At 35.3% G+C, this 16199-nt stretch overlaps 2 protein-coding genes and 1 long non-coding RNA gene across 4 annotated transcripts; 2 read left to right on the top strand and 1 right to left on the bottom strand.

Moving 5' to 3' along the window:
- The first annotated feature begins 889 nt into the window (after positions 1-889).
- LOC124537318 (cytadherence high molecular weight protein 1-like) lies at positions 890-11657 on the top strand. 2 transcript variants are annotated; one of them, XM_047114134.1, is made up of 3 exons: positions 890-1251; positions 5906-6031; positions 11194-11657. In XM_047114134.1, exons 1-3 carry the CDS (start codon positions 928-930, stop codon positions 11509-11511), a joined length of 768 nt encoding a protein of 255 aa, XP_046970090.1. In that variant the 5' UTR covers positions 890-927; the 3' UTR covers positions 11512-11657. The 2 variants fall into 2 exon arrangements, with proteins under 2 accessions (XP_046970090.1, XP_046970091.1); XM_047114135.1 differs by lacking the exon at positions 11194-11657 and adding an exon at positions 6060-6433 and having other exon boundaries at positions 5906-6017.
- On the bottom strand, positions 1061-15221 carry LOC124537322. Its single transcript, XR_006966919.1, has 2 exons — positions 15169-15221; positions 1061-1222 (listed from the first exon to the last, which is right to left on the bottom strand). It is a non-coding gene; the product is annotated as an uncharacterized LOC124537322 (long non-coding RNA).
- LOC124537321 lies at positions 14442-15577 on the top strand. Its single transcript, XM_047114136.1, has 2 exons — positions 14442-14541; positions 14752-15577. The coding sequence occupies exon 2, from the start codon at positions 14757-14759 to the stop codon at positions 15429-15431; it is 675 nt and encodes a 224-aa protein (XP_046970092.1). The 5' UTR covers positions 14442-14541; positions 14752-14756; the 3' UTR covers positions 15432-15577.
- Positions 15578-16199: the final 622 nt, after the last annotated feature.

Consider the following 16199-nt stretch of genomic DNA (forward strand, 5'->3'; position numbering starts at 1 on the left):
TTTGATAATTATTTTCGACATCTTGTTCAATAGGTTAAAAAAGCTGAAAAATTAGTGAATGAGTTATGTATGTAACGTTTTTTTTGTAAACTATAATTCTCGAAACATAAAATCTCTCATTCATAAAAAAAAAACAATTTATGAAATTGATTTTCTTAGTAATTAGTTCCTGTGTGACAATCAGTTGATTAGTAACACAACGAAGGATTGGATCAGGGCGATAGTTCATTTTCTTTACAATCTTATGATCAAAATTATGGTCTCCCTATTGTATAACCATAATTATAGAGAATCAATACTGGCTTTGAACATTTTAATAAATAAAAGAAGTTCAATTATGCATTAAAAAACAGCTATACGATAATTAGTGCAGTTATCGTCAGGTACAATGATATATCGTTGTATATTGTATGTATTGTATATACAATGATTTTATTCCTATTATTTATACATATATATGTAGGTACGTAAGAACAATCGAAAAATAAATACAGATGAATAAAATATATTACTATTTTTACTATGTCAAGTCACAAATTCCATCGCATTCAAAACATTTTTATCACTATATTGGCTTTAAATTTAAATTAAACAAAATATTCTTAAATATTGTGACATTTTTCAGGAATTCATAACTTCCGTCTTCTTGAAAGGGATTATGCTGAATGTGATAGGAGCATGTAGGTAGTATATTATAATAATTATCGATATCTTAACGCCGACAATCACAGATAAAAATAAGTATAAAACCCTAAAGCTTCTATACTTTTCGCATAACGCAAAAAACAAGTGAGTATAACATCAGTTGCTAATTTAGTGTTAATATTTCATATAAAATAAATTTATTCACTGTTAAATTGACAAAGAGAAACATAATAAAAAGTTATATATAATAAATTGATCTAATTTTAACATTCGTTTGTAGATATGAAAACCTTCCTAATTGCTGCTGCCTGCTTCGCTGTGGCCGTTGCCGGCCCCACGCGCTTCGTCCTACCCGGAGTCGCTGGACCTACTCCCGTCATCGACCTCGACCAATACGAACCCATCTCAGTCGGACCCGCCATTGTTGACACCGAATCTATCTCCGTTGGACCCGCTATCGTCGAAGGCGAACACGAAGACATCTCAGTTGGACCCGCAATCGTTGAAGGCGAACACGAAGATATCTCTGTTGGACCCGCAATCGTCGAAGGCGAACACGAGGACATCTCCGTCGGACCTGCAATCGTCGAAGGCGAACACGAGGACATCTCCGTCGGACCCGCAATCGTCGAAGAAGCCGTGAACTCTCCTCTTGTTCAGATCATCATCAACGTCAAGCCCGGCTCTGAAAACCTTGTATCTGTTGAGCCTTCTCCCGTCATCGTGCCCGAGGTTGACCCCACTCCCGTGATTGTCGTCGACGAACCCGAAGTTGCCGCCGACCCCGTCATCGTCGTCGACCAGCCTGAGGCTCCCGAACCCGTCATTGTCGCTCCCGTCATCATCCCGGAGCCCGTCATTACCCTCCCTGACATCCTCAACTAAGAAGTTAAACCCTACGACAATCAGAAGATCTATGTAATAATTGTAAAATGTTTTGACCATTAACAAGTATTATGCAACTCAAATAAAATTTCATTTTTTATAAATGGCGTCTTTATCAGTTTTGAAAAAATCGACAAAACTTTTGAAAATCAAAATAAATTGTCATAACACTTATTTTAATATAAACTAAAGGAACATTGCCTACACGTTTGAAAAAAATATTTAGTTTAATAAATACATTACCAAATACTTTATATTTATCCTAACAATCTTGAATCCAACATTAAAGTTAAAACTATGATAGAATAAATGGTAAATGGTTAACACTTCCCATAGATATTGGTACTTTAAGAAATATTAACCATTCCTTACATGGTCACCAGCGTCGGAAATTACGCACCCAACAAACTGGAGCACAACTGAACGAAGTACTACTGTTTAGCGGTAATATATCTGATGAGTGACTGCTACCTACCTAGACAGAATTTCACAAGGCCCTACCAATAAGTTAAGCATTCTGAAATGTCATTGCAACCAATAATTTGTCATAATAAGTTATTAAACTTTGGCAAAAATAAAAGAAACTTCCAATATAATCAATAAAAACAACATAATAACCCACTATTTTTCGGTACGAATAGGTACGTGGTGTTACCTATTCGTACCGAAAAATAGTGGGTTTCTCGCGAAACTTAGTATTTATTCAAAAGATTTGTTATGATTTGAATTTCAAAACCTATGACAGATTGTGTTTTTATTTTATTTCATTGTAAACTGCATCACCACTTGCAGTCACTCATATAAGATTGGACCCAAATTGTGACCTCTTTTAAATAATTATCGTCAAATATTATACGTTAGTTCATTTAGTATTGGAGTTTTTCGAAATAATTTACTTTAATTTTGTTTACTTTTTTTTTTTTTCTTATACATAAATTGTGCCGCTGTCTAACCGGTCAGTAAGAGATTTGACATACCTACTAATAATATACAAGACAGAACAATAGGTTGGATTAATAACAACGCAGCTCGTATTGTTCGTCGAATATGTAATCAAAATCCATATTAATCCAAAATAGTACCCAACTTTTACTATAATTTATTAAAATCAGTGATACTAGACTATTCCAATAATTGTAACATGCTTATATTTATATTCTAGACAAAGTAGGGCCTGATGATAATAGTCCTCGCCGCCAATGTACATACGTTGACTATAAGAAATTGTTAATATCCCTTAAATCTCCAATGCGCTCTCAACGATGAGAACTTAAACCTTTTGCTTGTAGTTACACAGGCGTTACTAAATACCTTCAAACCATACAATGTTCAGCGGTAGGATGGATATTGAGTTAGCGGTAACTGGTATCTGAGTTAATAGACTGGTGATAAAAGAAAGCAGCGGTACACTTGGGCCTCCCACATCTGCGATGTGTGGGGCGGATTATGCGCTCGGTTACACGGATTTAATTAATCATAAGCTAATCATCATCTTCATTATCAACCATAGGACGTCAACTGCAGGAGTTAGTGCTCCCCCAAAGATCGCCACAACGACCAGTCTTGTGCAGCCCGTAACCATCGGCTTCTTGCGACCTTCACCACTTCGTCAGACCACCTTGTGGAGGCCTACCCAAGCTGCATCTTCCGGTCTATAGGCGACACTCGAGTACTCGGACCCATCGGCAGTCGTTTCTTCGATCAAAAAAGCTTATGTAGAACGATACAGATTTTTAAATGGATTAATTTGTTGTTGTTTTAGTTTTAAGTGTTTAAATGAAACTTATTACAATTTAAATTTATCAGTGAACGTATTAGCTGTAATAAATAACACGTCAAATAAACGTAAATATTTATTGTCCGTACAATTATCTGATATGGCCAAAATAAAATAAACAATGGTCTTTATTATTTCAGTCATTAATGACATGTGATGTATAAATAAAGAAAGAAAGAGAAGAATATACTTTTTTGCCGAACCCGACTGGGTTATATTAGCTAACATTCAACTTTAGATTAGTCCAAACGAGGCAACTTTATTATCTCGGTGTGACACTCTACAAACGTCACACTACTCTACTATTTTTTGACGCGTTCTCACATTTGATAGTTTATCTGGGCGTAAAAGTAAACAAAGCATTCAACTACATATTCTTCTTTTCAAGACAGAGTTTGCATGTTACTATGTACACCTCTACGTCAGCTAATTGGTTGAGCGCGCTCAAAACCCCACGTTCCATCAGGAGGTTCTAACTTACGGCGATTTACCAATAAAATGACCAAGTAGACGACTTTGTCTTATATCTATAACTGAAAATTGACTTTAATTAAGCAAGTTTTCATTAATTGAATAAAGTCTTCTGGATCTAAGTTGATAATGGATGTTCCACAAGGTTCAATTTTGGGTCCCTTTCTATTTCTAGTATATATAAATGATCTTCCTTTCCATTTTAAAGGTATTTGTGATATAGTATTGTTTGCTGACGATACTTCACTGATTTTTAGGGTCGACAGGAAAAAAACTGACTATGACGATGTGAACGGTGCATTACCACAGATATACGATTGGTTTAAAGTAAATAATTTGGGTTTGAATGCTCAAAAAACAAAATGTGTAGTTTTTACCCTACCCAATGTTAGAAAGCAAGATTATAATATATCTTTAAGCCGGCTTGATGTAGCCGATACGACGGTGTTCTTGGGAATAGAATTGGATTCCAGACTTCAGTGGAGTCCCCATTTATCATCCCTAACAGGAAGACTCAGCTCCGCAGCATACGCGGTTAGAAAAGTTAGACAACTAACTGATATTGATACCGCTCCTTTAGTTTATTTTGGTTATTTTCACAATATTATGTCATATGGCATATTACTTTGGGGTAACGCTGTAGATATTGAATCTGTCTTTATTTTACAAAAGAGAGCAATCCGGTATATTTATAATCTTGGAGCTAGAGACTCTCTTCGGGATGTTTTTAACAAAGTAGAAATACTCACTGTTGCGTCGCAATATATTTACAACAATATTATGTATATTCTCAGTAACATTGATCACTTTGATAAAATCAGTGATAATCATTGTATATGCACTAAGAGTAAGGATAAGCTTGTAACGCCAAGTCTCCGCCTCCGGAAAGTCAATTGATCTTTCTTGGAGCAAGGTATCCGTTTCTACAATAAAATTCAGCAGACATTTTTGACTTTGACTTTGACATTACTATGTATTTTGTTTTTATGTTTCTTGCCGGTTCTTCTCGGTAGAATCTACTTTCCGAACCGGTGGTAGCTTCACTTAATTGTTAATTGATGATTCAAAAGTGCTTGTAAAAGCCCACTTGAATAAAGTTTATTTTGATTTTGATTTTTGACCACTTACCATCAGAAGACCCAATCCGACTATCTGCGACTTAAAAAAAAATATCTCTCAGTATAACTTGCTACGCGTCCCATTTTTGTTACAGTAAAATTTATTAGCCTTCTCAGTTCCAGTTGTAATTACCAAAAATTCTTGCTTGGTGAGCGCCGACTTTGCGAAAGAATATATGCTTAAATTAAAGTCAATCATCCTGTAACTTCGGAGATCTCTTGTTGAGTCAATCAGTGGTATTGCACTTATGCATGTATAATTAAACACGCTTTCTACAGGACTTAAACTATTTTGCTTTGTGCATGCCAATATACTTATATGATATATTTCTTGTCTTGATGTTGTATTCTTTGTTATTCTGATGTAGAGGGTATTGTATAGTGTATCGTAGTTATTAAACTTTCGTATTTATAAAATTAGTTACACAATGATATAAAATATGCATCTGAAAGAATAATTATTTTTAGGTTTTGATTAGTATTTTTCCAGGTCTTTGTGAAAGAGATTACCCTGCATGTTGTAAATGTTCACGTATATAAAGATTATTATCGATATCTCATCAGCAACAAAACGAGATAAAAATAAGTATAAAACGCGAAAGCTTCTATAGTTTCCGCATAACGCAATACAACAAGTAAGTAATACAGCAATTATATATAATTACTAATTAATTGTTAAGACGTCAAAATTTATAAAATTATTTAATATGTATTATACTAATTCAATATTTACTACTCGTTAATAAAGATTAACGGAACCATAACTTTTTATATAAATTGATCTAATTTTAATATGTATCCCCTTGTAGATATGAAAACCTTCCTGATTGCTGCTGCCTGCTTCGCCGTGGCCGTTGCCGGCCCCGCGCGCTTCGTTGTTCCCGGTGCCGCTGGACCCGCTCCCGTCATCGACCTCGACCAATACGAACCCATCTCTGTCGGACCCGCCATTGTTGACACCGAATCTATCTCCGTCGGACCTGCTATCGTCGAAGGCGAACACGAAGACATCTCCGTTGGACCCGCAATCGTCGAAGGCGAACACGAGGACATCTCCGTCGGACCCGCAATCGTCGAAGGCGAACACGAGGACATCTCCGTCGGACCCGCAATCGTCGAAGGCGAACACGAGGACATCTCCGTCGGACCCGCAATCGTCGAAGAAGCCGTACCCGTGAACTCTCCTCTTGTTCAGATCATCATCAACGTCAAGCCCGGCTCTGAAAACCTTGTGTCTGTTGAGCCTTCTCCCGTCATCGTGCCCGAGGTTGACCCCACTCCCGTGATCGTCGTCGACGGACCCGAAGTTGCCGCCGACCCCGTCATCGTCGTCGACCAGCCTGAGGCTCCCGAACCCGTCATCGTCGCTCCCGTTATCATCCCCGAGCCCGTCATTACCCTCCCTGACATCCTCAACTAAGGAGTTAAAACCTACGACAAATTCACAACCAGAAGATCTAAGTAATAATTGTAAAATGTTTGATCATTAACACGTATTATACGACTTCGGCTCAAATAAAATTTTATTTTATATAAACGACGAATTTATGAATTTTGAAAAACCTGTTTATATATAAACAAAACTATTAAAATCAAAATAAATCTCATAAATTTAAACGAAACTACCTATATGTTCGTAAAAAAATATTTAGACTTGTGTTATACGAGATATCTCAAGTTCAATTCTTTGTAGTTCAAAAACGTTTCACTGATAATGAAATTGAACCTGATTCTTTGTCATTTATTTATATTTTATAAATCAGATCTTTATCGATTAAATTTCAAAAATAATAACAAGGTTCATGCTTATCACTAAATATTTTTGATTGACTTAATTTTGATTTAAAAACAATACACAAATATTTTTTTGAAATCAGAAAATATACCCAGCGAGAAAATCTCGCAAAATTATCATCAAATAAAACAATGAAATTATTAGAAGAGAACGTTGGTAATGTTAAGCGTGCTTCTACGTAATCTGATTACGAATTTCATTTTTGTTGCGATTTCATTTTTGTTAAATTAATTATTTTAAACGATTTTCATCCTAAAATCAGTAAAACTAGATTACGCTCAGATTATTGTGAACAATTGGATTGAGACAATATAACATATTTGTAGCTTTAAGTGCAAGATGTACCAAAGCAATCAAAAATAATATTATCAACAATCTCTCATACTTATCTTTGATAACAATCCTAACGCATTATGTTATACATTGCTTAATTCAATCAATGACTGGGCGAGAGTTGTAAGTTTTGATTAATAAAAATAATTTATTAAGATCTGATAATATTTTCAGCTCTTGAAAATATTTTTGATAAAATTCCAATGTCGACAAGTAAGTCAGTTATTTCCTCTTCAACCTCTGCTCAGCTCATTAATCAAAAAGGTGAGTATCAATGACACGATAAGAAATTCGAAAACATTAATACGTATTCATACGATCAGCAGTTTTAATAATAGAAAGTTGTTGGATTATTTTTAAAAAGCTGATTAATACGAGCAAAGGGCAATAATTAACAGTCAATAATTGTATACCACTTTTTTTTATTTGCTAAACCTAATATACATAATTATAACAAACTTCTAGCATATAATTTAGGGTAAATTTGTTTTAGTACATTTTAGAAGGATTGGTTCCTGGGTGTAATATTTTAAATTTGCTACGAGTAAAACAGATTGGACTTATAACAATTTGGATCTGTAACAAGTCGCTCGACTATCTATGTTTGAACGAACTCATCATGAATATCTGTATCATGCCTAAACGTCGTCTGTGACTAACCTAAAGCCTTTGATTGTGTACAACATGAAATTATAAACAAAAATAATTTAGTCCCTGTGAAGTTAGAGAAATTGCAATAACATTAAGGTAACAGCCAGATTTACCTAGAATGCTCCCGAGTAATCCGCCTGAAACAGGAAACGCTAAACTCGAGTGGTATTTACGGTTATTGGATTCATATATTTTTTAATTAATTTAACTTGAATTGATAGCAACATTTGCTATGCTGAATGGACGAAGAAAGAGAATAAGGACAAAAAACATTTAACAAACAATTTAAGGCGACGCTTTTCTCTCTACCACTGAATGGACTTGGCCCTGTCTCGGTCACGGTTTACTTCTTGACAATGATATCTCATAAACAATAATTGGGCTGCTTTCCATACCTGATGCATTAACATGTAAATATGTGCAGTGCCGTAAATAGCCTTTTCTACGCCCTGTGCGAGCTTCTATAACTGCGCCCTATTTAAGCAGACCCTTTGCCTATTTTATTATTCACTAAAACTTAAACGCAGGTTCACTACTGCAAATACGTTGCCCATTAACGATAGACACTAAACACATATACACTCGTGCGCTGCCAAAAAAATGAGCGCGATATATGTTTTTAATGATACTAGCATGTAAGTACGTTTGTATTGGAGTCGAGGACTAGGGGCTCAGCGGAATCTTAACAAGAGCAAAACAGAAAAACAATAGTCCTGCCCAGTCTGCCTAATCTTGCGCCCTCGAGAGTCTACGCCCTGTGCCTGAGCACCGGTGGCACCGCCCTATTTACGCTAACCATATGTGTGGTTCATAGTTACTTCAAAATTCACCGATTGTTCTGAAATTTTGAAAATATTACTTTCTTGGTGATTTTGTATTTTTGACAATGATTAACCAAAATTACTTGTATACATTATGAAGATAAAATAAAAGCTTGTCGTCGTGTAATGTGTATGAATCCTCCTTCAACACACATGGAACATGGAATTTCGACTGTTTTCACAACCAAATGTTTTTTACGGTTGTTAACCATTTGCTATCTCTACTATTTATTGCGTTTAATCTTCTGCTATATTTACTGTTCACGTCGTCAAAATAAACCGATAATTTCCATTATCGCCAGACATGACGTTGGATTTTTTTGCGTACTAGTATAAATATATATTTTAATAACTAAAATCTATTATTTCAAAAGAGTATAATGAAGGAATACTAACGCCCGTATAACAGAACGTTCCTCAGTTGTGAATGTAGATTTAAAAGAAAATTAAAGCATTTCTTTTAATTTAGAACGGCTTTTAAATTAAGATCAATCAGCACTCAGCTGAGCACTCTCATTATTCGACCGTATTTGATATAACATCGTAGCTCAATTATCGATTTGAAAAAGCCATTAAAATAAGTCTTGAAAACAGATCAACGATAAGCTTATTGTCAACTTAATGCATATATAGGCATATGGGAACGAATACCCTCGAGATCCTTATGCAATGGTCGTTAGAAAATTTAAAGTGGGATGTCAATTTTGTCAGGGATAGTAAAAAACTTTTTTTGCTTATTGTTGTGCTTGACTATCATATAAATAGACGCATAAACTTAGCATTTTTATTGCAAATTCTATGATTTCTGCCGCTCGGCTAATCCGTTGTAAATAAATTATTAATACTTTTGAATCCAGGTTTTCTGGGGAAGTTTATAACAAGGTTATAAATAAATCAAGCTAGAAAAGAAGTACCATTCCATTTCACTTTGAAATTCCCTTTGAAAAAGACAATTTCAACATATATTAATTTTATACTTATGGTAAGTCTATTTTAAACTAAGAACTACAGGATTCAGTTTTGATCTATACCTAAAACTATTTTTAGAAAATCAAAGTCTCGACTTGAGTCACTTCCTGTGATACGGGCCTTATAAGTAGGTATCACAAACTGGATACAAAAATGTTATCACGATAATTCTGGAGTTTTAAGCACAAAATTTAATTATCAATTGATTTATCCCATTTGCACCTGTTATACTATTATTAACATATTGTGTAATATTATGCTTATTACACAAGAGGCGCCAAATGGTTAGACACGCGAGACAGCGACACCTAACGCGTCAAAGGCATGTGAGAACAGCGTGGTGGAATATGTTCCAACCCCTCTCCTTATGGAAGACCCTTTCGTTCGGTCATAAAAATAAAAATCCATAAAAATAAAATTATGTAAGTAAAAGTGATTCCATTGTAATTAATGTAACAAATTAAGTTGTTAATAAACATAATAATTAAAATTAGAACCTTATTGATGAAAAAATTCCACGTGAAATGGTAACAAGAGTGATATCTGAATATATTTTTAAAAGTGATTATGAAGTATTAATACTTGTCCGAGACTATATGCTTTGTGTGATAATACAATACAGATATATTATTAAAGTTTTAATCTAAAATGAACTCTTTATCATATGTTCATATTATTTTACAATTCAAACATATTGAGTAGAAAATATATTTAGTAAGTTTAAATTGAAATATGCATATTGTATCAAACATGAGTATCCCATACACAGGTCCTACGGTGTTTTCCACTGGATCAATGATATGAAAAAACCTATGAACGTTTTAAAAAACAAAATATCCAAGAGATTGCTGTAATTTATGAAAAGCATATCATAACGAATATTTTCATTTCTATAATTAAATATAGTTTGAAAATTTGGTTGTCGATAGTATAAAAAATTTAGTTTTTAATTCGCGTATTTCCGGCCTTTGTGCGGGGATTACGATGACGCGATACGTGCTCGGAGGATATAGATAATTATCAATATTTTATTACAGTGCCAATCCAAGATAAAATGGAGTATAAAACGACAAACTTTGCTTAAACTTACATAGTTTTCACAAAACGCAATACAATAAGTAAGTAAGACCATTGCTAATTATTATTAATTGAAAAACTAATTTTTCAATGTAGTTTTTTATAATATGTAATAAATGTAATATTAGATTAATTAATTTGAGAAGGTGGCTTTAATAGAATTTAATTTATCCGTTACTACTTGAAAATATATACTCGCAAAAACAGCATTTCGAGATAAAAAATAATCAAATTTCCTTTCTCGTAGACAAAATGAAAACTTTCCTGATTGCTGCTGCCTGCTTCGCCGTGGCCGTTGCCGGCCCCACGCGCTTCGTTCTGCCCGGTGGCGCCGGACCTGCTCCCGTCATCGAATACGAACCCATCTCTGTCGGACCCGCCATTGTTGACACCGAGTCTATCTCCGTCGGACCTGCTATCGTCGAAGGTGATTACGAATCCATCTCCGTTGGACCCGCAATCATTGGAGGCGAACACGAGGATATCTCTGTCGGACCCGCAATCGTCGAAGGCGAGCACGAGGACATCTCCGTTGGACCCGCAATCGTCGAAGGCGAGCACGAGGACATCTCCGTTGGACCCGCAATCGTCGAAGGCGAGCACGAGGACATCTCCGTTGGACCCGCAATCGTCGAAGGCGAGCACGAGGACATCTCCGTTGGACCCGCAATCGTCGAAGGCGAGCACGAGGACATCTCCGTCGGACCCGCAATCATCGAACCCGTGAACTCTCCTCTTGTTCAGATCATCATCAAAGTCAAGCCCGGTTCTGAAAACCTTGTGTCTGTTGAGCCTTCTCCCGTCATCGTGCCCGAGGTTGACCCCACTCCCGTGATCGTCGTCGACGAACCCGAAGTTGCCGCCGACCCCGTCATCGTCGTCGACCAGCCTGAGGTTCCCGAACCCGTCATCGTCGCTCCCGTCATCATCCCCGAGCCTGTCATTACCCTCCCTGACACCCTCAACTAAGATATAAAACACTACGACACAAAGAACGTAAATAACATCTGCTTATTATGAAGAGCTCACAATCAGTAGACCTAATGTTGTAAATCTTTTCAACATTAACATGTATTGCAAAACAACATCTGTAATAAAAAGTTATTTTCTGTAAATCAAGTCTTTATTTATTATACTTAACATAATTACTGACCAAAATTTACTGTAACTAAATGAATCTGCGGAACAATAGCTAAAGTTTGAAGCTAAGATTTAAAATTCGCATAGTTATTTGCCATTTTGTTCCAAATAATAAATATTCTTGTAAAATATTGGAATATTTACTTGTTTTAAATATTCAATGCTACATGTTATCTCAGTTGCCACATATTTTTCTTGCAAATAACTTATTTAAGCGAGTATAATTGTTGACGTACGAACGTGAGCAAATGTGTTATCTGATGATAAGTGGTCACCACCACCCATAGATATTAGCGCTGTATGAAATATTAAGCATTATTTTGCCAATGCGCCACCAATCGTGGAAACTATATAACCTTTGTACCCGTAGTACCTCGCTCACTTACTCTTCAAACCTGAACACATCAATACTAAGCACCGTTCGGCGAAAGAATATATTGGTGGTTAATAGTCACCCAGCAAGCCTGCACAAAGCCCCACTCAGTAAACTTCCAAACATATCTTTAAATATCTTGGAGGTCGTATTCCAAAAATCTACACGATTATGTAACTCTGCCACTCCTACTAAGTTATTAATTATTATCAATTGTTATCGTTCTGGCGATTACGGCAGCTTATATAAAAATCAATCAAACTTAAGCAAATTAAAATAAACGTTGACTAACTCTATGTTTATTTTTAATCAAAAAATTTCATTCTATATAATACAGTTAACGAAAATGTGGCAAGTTTAATATATGACAGCATTTTGACTCTTCGAAATGATTGTGAATATGAATGAAACATATTTTTCATCGCTTCATTTTCTATTCTTGAACGTAAATCGAAAACAAACTAAACTGAGAAAGGGATTATTCGGTCACTATAGATTTGTTGCTCGTTCGTGGCCTCACTGAGGTCCAGTCTTCAGTTCCATAGTAGTCTCAACAACGGCTTTAGTTGAACTAGTTTCGGCCAGATGCCGTGCTGCCTAGCAAAATATTTGTTCGTATTTTATAAGCCAACCAAACAGTAAGGCTCGGTAATATTTTGTTCAGATTTGAAGGATCATTAAGTTAATGTCATTTCAGGCACAAGGGACTTCCCAAAATTGGTGATGCATTGTGATTAACCTATTATTAAAGTTTATATAATATTCTTACAGCGCCTTTGTCTATGAGAGGTCATTTTATGGTGGTAGAATACTTATCATCGAGTAGCAATTGGCCCGTAAATCTTAATTTCTAGAAAAATGAGGTATAAATTGCCTTCGATAACGATTAAGCTGAGGTTTACTTTTGTGAGGAGCTTCAGAAATTAGATCAGAATAATAAGTAGCAATAGTGTTGTAACCGTTATAAGTCAGTAGAATTGGCTCCTGGACATGTGTTAGATGTTCTGTCTCTCGTATATTAGCGACAATTTTGGATTGAATTTCGTAATTTAATTATGTCAAAAAACTGATTCTGATAGTACCATCATTCATCATCTAAACTTGTATATAATTTCCAAAAAAATTGCAGTCACCATGCAACCTTTTAAAAAAGAAAATCCTAATAAAATGAATATATCTTTATATGGTTTTAAAGATCTAATTAAGATCTTACGTACCAAAAGAATCTCACGATTTACAATAAATGACTCTGGAAATAATTAAACTGTGAAAGACATTTTTTTATCAGCACGTAGGCTCAATTGGGATCCTTATTTTCATAGTTTTTAATGTTTTTTATCAAATATCGTCATATTTCAACCAATTTAAATGAAACCTTACTATTTTTGCAAATAAACCTTCCAAGTGAATCCGATTGATTCACGAGAAATATTAAAATGTTTCGGATAAAAATCAACTTGGTGGTACTTAGTGGTAGGGCTTTGTGCAAGCCCGCCTGTTTAGGTGCCACCCACTCATCAGATATTCTACCGCTAAACAACAGTACGCAGTATTGTTGTGTTCCGGTTTGAAGGGTGAGTGAGCCAGTGTAACTACAGGCACAAGGGACATAGCATCTTAGTTCCCAAGGTTAGTAGCGCATTGACTATGTAAGTAGTAGTTAATATTTCTTTCAGCGTCATTGTCTATGGGTGATGGTGACCACATACCATCAGGTGGCCCATATGCTCGTCCGCCAACCTATTCCATAAAAAATATAAAAAATAAATAAAAATCAACCTAAAGAATAAGTCTTTTAACTCTTCATCCAAAGGTATTTTAAAATGTCCCTAGATCCAACATATAAATTATAAAACTTACACAGAATTAAAAAAAAAACATCAAACAGTTCGAGATCAACTTTGGACACATAACATAGGTTTAACATAAAGCAATATCGATGCATAAAATTAATTCTAAGACATCAAAAGTTACGTAATTCCACGTAGCTACTTGTAGAGTTCCAAAATTTACAACTACATATGTATGTCCTCCATTGCTCGATATCACACCGATTTCTTGAAAGACGTGTCTAACAACCTTATTCGTCTACATTTAGAATATTAAAATAAATTTTGATGTCAATATTGATATGGCAGATTCACAAACTAAATAAGAAGTTTTAAATTGAAAAATCAGAGAGTTTTAAGCTTACTTTCAATAATATACTTTCTGACTAATATTGTACACGAAAATTAAATTATTGATTAAGGTTTATAAAAATATCTGTATTACTTAATCCAATTTTGTTGATATAACTATCCTATAAATTATTAGTTTAAGATGTCAGGGAGAATCACTATGGGGATTACGCTGATGCGATACGAGTTCGAAGGATATAGATAATTAGCAAAATTTGATTACAATGCCAATCCAAGATAAAATTGAGTATAAAACGACAAATTTTAATTAGACTTGCATAGTTTTCACATAACGCAATACTATAAGTAAGTAACACCATTTAATTAATTGATTAATTACTGTTTGCTTTTTTATGTTAATCTTATGAATATGGTATTTATTCAAATTTATTTATATTATTTGTTTGAAAAGTTCCATAATTAAATTTAATATATAATATTGTATTTATTACGATGTAAAAAATCGGAAATACTGCATTTCGTGATTAAAAATTAATCAAATTACCTTTCTCTTAGACAAAATGAAAACTTTCCTGATTGCTGCTGCCTGCTTCGCCGTGGCCGTTGCCGGCCCCACGCGCTTCGTTCTGCCCGGTGGCGCCGGACCTGCTCCCGTCATCGAATACGAACCCATCTCTGTCGGACCCGCCATTGTTGACACCGAGTCTATCTCCGTCGGACCTGCTATCGTCGAAGGTGATTACGAATCCATCTCCGTTGGACCCGCAATCATTGGAGGCGAACACGAGGATATCTCTGTCGGACCCGCAATCGTCGAAGGCGAGCACGAGGACATCTCCGTTGGACCCGCAATCGTCGAAGGCGAGCACGAGGACATCTCCGTTGGACCCGCAATCGTCGAAGGCGAGCACGAGGACATCTCCGTTGGACCCGCAATCGTCGAAGGCGAGCACGAGGACATCTCCGTCGGACCCGCAATCATCGAACCCGTGAACTCTCCTCTTGTTCAGATCATCATCAAAGTCAAGCCCGGTTCTGAAAACCTTGTGTCTGTTGAGCCTTCTCCCGTCATCGTGCCCGAGGTTGACCCCACTCCCGTGATCGTCGTCGACGAACCCGAAGTTGCCGCCGACCCCGTCATCGTCGTCGACCAGGCTGAGGTTCCCGAACCCGTCATCGTCGCTCCCGTGATCATCCCCGAGCCCGTCATTACCCTCCCTGACACCCTCAACTAAGAAATAAAACACTATAATTTAAAGAACGTAAATAACATCTGCTTATTATGAAGAGTTCACAATCAGTAGATCTAATGTTTTAAATCCTTTGAACATTAACATGTATTGCAAAACAACATCTGTAATAAAAAAATATTTACTTTAAATCACGTCTTTATTTGCTTCGAATGTTTAAAAAAAAAAACAAATTCGATTTATTCCTTTAATTAGCTTACTTAAAAATGCTTAACGTTCGTGTGGTGAAACGAAATTTTAATTTTGTATATAAATGCAAAAAGGCATATCAGTATACAGTGAATCTTTATCAAAAGAAAATCTTATACAATATATCACAAAGATGATGTGATGACACCGATAAATAAAGGTGCTTATGAATAGTTTAGACATTTCAATTGTATTCATTTTTGTTTAGTTAATTACAAAGTAATTTCACTTACAGTTCTAAATTACTTAAATTATTACTAAACTAAAGTTTATTTTGGTACTAACGGTACCTAAAAATCCACCATTAAATTACAGACAAGTAAATATTCGTCAACGTCACGAAATTTATGGCTATCAGATCTTCTAAACAGAAATACAAAACTAAAACAAAATTAGAAAAGAACTAAAAAAAAAAAACAGATTATATCTACCAAATTTGAGAAATTAGTCTAAAGTCATATTCTTCTCACTATCAAAACATTCGAATGAGTTCAACTTTGGACACATGATGCAATATAAACAATATATGTTTAAAATTAATTAAAACGCATCAGAAAGTTAGAT

Source organism: Vanessa cardui, chromosome 18, assembly GCF_905220365.1.
Source record: "Vanessa cardui chromosome 18, ilVanCard2.1, whole genome shotgun sequence".
In the NCBI taxonomy this organism is placed as follows: Eukaryota; Metazoa; Arthropoda; class Insecta; order Lepidoptera; family Nymphalidae; genus Vanessa; species Vanessa cardui.